This window comes from Orbicella franksi, chromosome 15 (genome assembly GCF_964199315.1).
Source record: "Orbicella franksi chromosome 15, jaOrbFran1.1, whole genome shotgun sequence".
Classification (NCBI taxonomy): domain Eukaryota; kingdom Metazoa; phylum Cnidaria; class Anthozoa; order Scleractinia; family Merulinidae; genus Orbicella; species Orbicella franksi.
Window position 1 is genome coordinate 11,851,201 of NC_138159.1, and position 6,042 is coordinate 11,857,242.

Here is a 6,042-nt window from a genome sequence, read left to right on the forward strand (position 1 = left end):
CAGCACAAACCTTAGTCAAACCTTAGACAGCAAGAGACCACTGACCTATAAGCTGTTAACCTGTAAGAGTATCCCATTTACCACAGTATTTCATGCCACACCCAGGAAGGTCTATATCGAGTCTATTACAAGATTTTGAAGATGACTTTGGCTTAGTTTATCCAAACGCCAGTCACCAACAACTGTCCTTTTCAGAACTACCCTCACCAGCACCCAGACGATCATACTAGATGAACCAAAATTATTAAGCGGCCACCTATTAAACAGCGGCTAGTAATCAAAGTCCTGATGGGGACTTTTCTACTGTTTTTACCTTTATTAAACAGCCAGTCCCCTTTAAGCGGCTACTATCCACTTCTCTTTAATAGGGGTCTTACTGTAGTAACACTCCTGGGTCAAGCCATTTACTGTGATCTCATATTTGTATTCGGATGACCTTTATCAGTATATCTAAATTGTACAGATTATTGGAAACTTCTGCACCATCTGTTTATTTCTGTCATTTCGTGGCTCCTATTATGTGAAAAAGGAAATAGAAACACTCTGATACACTCGTTATATCAACCGTTTCTTAACCTTAGCTCAAAACAACTGATAGGCAGTTTTAATCGCTTTAGAGGGAAACAAAGCAATTGAATGGTAAACTCTGGCAGCTAATGCACACCTACATTTTACCTATTAATTATTTTCCCTAGCTACTTAAAGTAAATATCAACTGTTAAATCACTGAGTAAGGCGCATTCATCTTCTTGTGTTTGGTTTTTAGTTCATGGTGTCACTGCGCTGCCTACAGTAGTCTTTCAGGCTTGTTGCAAATTACATTCTAGGCTGGTTGGTCCACTGCAGCATCACTAGGAGTTCTCCATTTCTCAGAAACTAAAATAGAAAGTCAAAGGTTAGTGCAGAACATAATAAGTGCCCACACTATGCATTAATAAAACCTCAGGAAAATAATGTTTTTTTTTTCACTGAGTCACCACTGATTTCTAAGTATGCCATTCGAAAGCTAGGTGAATAGATTCCACAGGATGTAATGATTTAGAGGCCATGATACGTTAAACTGCCAAAAAATCATGTTGTATTTTAATCTGGTTTCTGTCGAATTGCAACACGATTTATCTTTCAACTTCAAAGGGCTAACTGACTCATGTAAAAAAAAAAAATTATCTATTATATCTCCCCAGATTTCTAAGTTAAATGCACCATTTGAAAGCTAGGTAGACACCACAGTGCATTAAGATACATTAAACGGTACATTGAACTGCCAAAAAATCATGCGGTGATTGGTGGGTGTTGGGTTAGCAATGGTATGCCTGCTGTGGGTAGAATCTACCTGGCCAGAGTACTTCTAAGTCAAATAGTTGTGTCTCTTGTGATTGTTTTGCACGTGCACTATGCCAAAAAAGGCTTACAGTTTGAGTTCAATTAATTTTCTTTCAACTGCAGTTTGTTTTTCAACCGTAAGCCACTAGTAGCCGTTAGTGTTGAGATGCTGCTATTCTGGTGTCTATTCTGGTGTACATGAACTTGATTTGGTCACAGAAGGAAATTTTGCTTTCATTCTGGCTGCACACTTGATAGTGTAGTTGATTTTGCCATTCTAAACCCTAGGGTGTACATGGCTTGTACTCCATGCCCTGCCTGATTTGTGACACAGGTGCACCATATCAAAAGACTAGTATGCACTGTCTTTAACCTGAAACAGGTCGGAATCAGAAATGTTGACAAGAGCTATTGAGTTTTACAAAACAGCAGACTGAGAGTTAAAGACTTACCATACACCACTGATTTAATTGCTACAACTCCAATAAGCATTGTTACAACAGCAATTATTGCCACCCTAAAGAAACAAAAAATGCACTTATGATTGTTTTTTTACAAAAACTGTTTCAACTTATTAAATAATCGACTTTAGAAAGCAGTCCTAAGAATATACGAGCGCTGATTGGTTAAAAATCGTGTTTCTATAACTCGATAGAAACACAGAACTAGCACGAGCTGTTGAGGTAATGATGGCACAAGCAAAGAGAATTTACATTTTGATAATCAAAGTTAACAAGTTATTTTCCTTTTTTGTTGCAGTGTTTTCTAAAAGAAATAGAAAACATGTTCTCTGTGTTTCTATTAAGTAATAGAAACACTCGTGAAAGTTTGGGAGAACTCAAAAAAGCTGTGAAAACACTTGCCTGCAGCTCACGTTCCCACAGCATTTCTCGTTCTCCCAAACTTCCACTCATGTTTCTATAACTCGATAGAAACATGGTACATGTTTTCTATTTCTTAAATAATGATGCAAATGTTCAGCTATGCATTTACTAAGAGAATAGGGATTTTATTCTGTTTTGATAAATGACCTCTACATACAACTTGAATCTATTCCCTGAAGAAGGAACTCACTATGGTCTCGAGTTTTCTATGAGGCAATAGTTGATTCGGCCTTCGGCCTCATCAACTATCGCCTCATAGAAATCGAGAGCGCCTAATCTGATTCTTTTAGTAGAATTCTTACTAAAATTTCCTTCAAATGATGATCCCAATATTATTTCTGGTCTTATAGTATTAAAATTCACGTTTAGAGAATTCACATGGACTGAATTGTCAATTTGACATTAGCAATTGCATACTCTCGCTCATCAGTTTCTCAAAAAAAATTTTGAGCTTTTTTAATGCAAGAAAACATAAATGCCCTCCTTTTAGTCTTCTCAGGAATTTGAATATCCATTTGTTTGTAAATGTTCTTTCAGAACTTCAGAGAAACAGGGAAACATTGCAATGTCATCAACCACACCAAGCCACAACAAGCCACAAATCAGATTACAGCATTTGCATTGGTATACTAGTAGAATTCTACTAATACTAATTCCGTACAGGTCTACTTCTTGGACCTGTAGGGAGGTTTTTTTTGTGGGAGGGTGCAATCCAACAAGGAGATGGACCAAATGAGTGCCTCTAGGGGTTGTGCAGGGGCATGCTCCCCGGGAAATTTTGAAAATTAGGTTGTCTGAGACTGCATTTCGTGCGTTTTGAAGGCAGTATGATATGAAAACAGGCAGCCAAACGGTGAACTTAAAAGCGTTGATATTACTCAAACTTTTGAACTTCAAAATGGAATTTTTTTGGCGCAGAGACTACTTTACATATGTATTTTACAGTTTTAGAGAATAATGCTACTATTTAAAAAGAACAAAAATAGAAATAAAGTTGAAAATCTGCATTATTCAGTGCATTTGCTGCAGCAAACCATGATGATCAGCAGTGCTGATCTTCATGATCTTTCAGTAGCCTCCTTGGGTACTTCTTAGTAAACAGATCAACTACTTATTCCAGATCAGTGTCTGTTAGATAGTGGATGTGCATAAGGGCCAGCTAATCAAACATGGAATATACATTTTTTGCTTACTTATTTCATTTTTACTACACAAACAGTGAATCAGAACAGAACTATACTACAGTTGAAGCTTTATTAAGCAGCCACTCTTGAGGACGAGACAACTGGCTGCTTAATAGAGGTGGCCGTTTAATAGAGGTTCAGTTTATCAGTTTATCAAATATAAGTACAAATGAAAGTGGAGCAAAAGTAGAACATTGATGGTTATAACACGGTCCATAATATTAACAAAAGCCAAAGAAACAATTATGTGTACAGATGCGATGTGTCTATCAACCCAACACTGCATGGCTTGTGTGCTGTACAAACAAACTAAAACGCTTCAAGACTTTGTTTTGTGATTGTTTTAATTAAATACTGCTGAAAATGTGTTTTTACAGTATTCCACATTGTCATTCTTTTATCTTCACCTGGCTAAAAACTTCCAACTTCAAATCTTCCTGGCCGCTTAATAGAGGTATAAAACAAAACAAAATCACCCTTGGGATGGCAAGAAGCTCATTGCGGCCGCTTAATAGAGGTTTTTATTACAGTGAATAGCTGAGAATTTTTCCAGGACTTTGGCTGCTGACCACCAAAGACAGGTTGGCTGCTTAATAGGGGGCTGCTTAATAGAGGTTCAACTGTATATATATGTTTTATCAATTCACTTTTTTTAAATCATTGGTCAACAAAAAAGTGGACTTTTGCAGCCTGTTACGGGGAGGGGGGGTGCAGGCTAACCCGTTGTACCCCCTTCCCTACGGGTCTGTTGCAGTTAGTTACATGACTCTTGTCATGTCCTGGTATTATCTAACATCTCCATAAAATAGTAGCATGCCACAGAGGTTTTACCAACAAGATCATGGATTTGGTGGTCCTTTTTTTATATATCAACATGCGTATTTGCACCAATCAGCTTTAAAAGGTCATTTGATTTATCAGTACATCCAAAAAAGTATCTTGAGAGTCTTTTGATGAGATTCTATGTAAAATAAAATTCAAGGAGAGGAGTTAAGAGAAGGCAATCTAAGAAATCTGAGCTTACTTTTTTTCGCCTTTCCTTAGTAAGGAGGTTCTCTCCTCTGAACCCTGCCATACTTTAACAGCAGTATCTTGTGTACTCTTCTTAGTAGCAGCATTACCGGCTACCAGTTTATTGCCATACGATGCTCCAAAACCACTTAAAATACCTCCAATATCGATCTTGCCCTCTTCCTGTATAGTTTGTTTTCTCTTTCTCGCTCTTTTAGTGTAATTTCTGTAACAAACCTGTTGCTTTCGAACATTCCGCATAACAATGTTGAAAACCGTCAACTGTCCAAATGACCGTACGCGTACTGCTCCAAAACAAGTCGCCATGTTGAGATTGCTGCTAATAGTAAGTTAAATAATTCTCACTGAAGCGTACCCTGTAATTAATCTCGTTCCCAGATTGGCCTCAGCCAGGAAATGCCGGGGAGAGATTTAGCGTGACGTTACGTCAAACGGCAAACGGCAAATTCAGCTGTCTGTACAGTTGAGTTAAAATATTTGTAGTTGCGGTGAATAGTAGAAGACATGTTTCTATTATTTTTTGTGAGGATTAGAAGAAAAGAACTCATATTCAGAGGTAATCTTTCAGATCTTTGCCGTTTGTCGTCTGCTATTAACGTCATGCTTAAACTCTTTACGGTCAATTGCCTTCAGTCTGACAAAGGAAAAAGTAAAACTCGAGGGGAAAATGTAGAAGAGACTAAAAGCGGAAAAAAAAAGAAAAAAAGGAGGAAAAAAAAAAGCAAGACAAGGAATACCTGAAAAAATTATAAAAAAGCATATGATCCTGAAAAAAGAAAATAATGTAGAGAAAAAAAGAGAGAATGCAATGCTAGAAAATTCAAAGCGAGGGGGAAAATAAAAAAAAAACGAACAACAAAGAAAGTCAAGAAAGTAGACGAAGAAAAAGAAAATAGTACATAAAAAGATATTCAGTTTCACCGGGAGAGGATGATCCTCTCTTGGTTGTACAAAAAAATGACAAAACTAAACCTGAAATTATTGATATAAAGGCAGTGTTTATTTGAATAAGGGAAATCTTGTAGAAAACTCGCCCACGAGTTAGTCATGAGATATATACCCTCTTACAAATCGATACAAATTTAGTATGACGTATCCCCGTGGTGTGGACGAAGCGTTGTCCAACCATATTATTACAATTAATATGTAAGCAATGTATTCATTTATTCAAGCATGTTACATTATTAATGAGGCCCTGTTAGGGGGGGTACCCATGTCCCCTGTCTGAAATTCGCCACCAGCCATGTCGGCATTTCGCAAGATTCCTATGTCGCCTGTCGGAATTTCGTCTCAGAGGAGTTGTGTCAGGAAATTTGACCTTTTTCGATTAAAACAAAGCTACACGTATAACACATCGTAATACCTTTGTTTATTAAAAAAAAAACCGACACAGTGCTCTCAAGTCTCACGCATTGAGCATGAGGCTCACGCAAACGAATTCAATCTTGCGCTCTCACGCTGAAACGATTATTTCTCACGCATTGAAAGTTCCTTGCTGTTTTAGTCAAGTACATATATAATTAAGTATCTCTTTGGATATAATTTACTCCTTGTATGCTTTGCACTTGCTTCGACCACTTTTCAGCAGTAGGAATTCTTATGCAGAGCCAACATTTCTC

General features: G+C 37.4%; 2 protein-coding genes across 2 annotated transcripts in view; one reads left to right on the forward strand and one right to left on the reverse strand.

Annotated features, from left to right (window-relative positions):
- LOC145470014 (uncharacterized) overlaps nt 1–5,424 on the reverse strand; it is a 7,757-nt gene extending 2,333 nt beyond the window's left edge. Inside the window, exons 1-3 of the mRNA XM_081453845.1 lie at nt 4,416–5,424; nt 1,776–1,840; nt 1–876 (exon numbers count right to left, since the gene is read on the reverse strand). The exon at nt 1–876 is cut by the window's left edge and continues 2,333 nt beyond it. Of these exons, the coding sequence (XP_081309971.1) occupies nt 824–876; nt 1,776–1,840; nt 4,416–4,729 (432 nt within the window). The 5' untranslated portion in view covers nt 4,730–5,424 and the 3' untranslated portion in view covers nt 1–823. The remainder of the gene's footprint in view (nt 877–1,775; nt 1,841–4,415) is intronic.
- LOC145470010 (uncharacterized) overlaps nt 1–6,042 on the forward strand; it is a 185,340-nt gene that overhangs the window by 3,965 nt on the left and 175,333 nt on the right. The window lies entirely within an intron of this gene.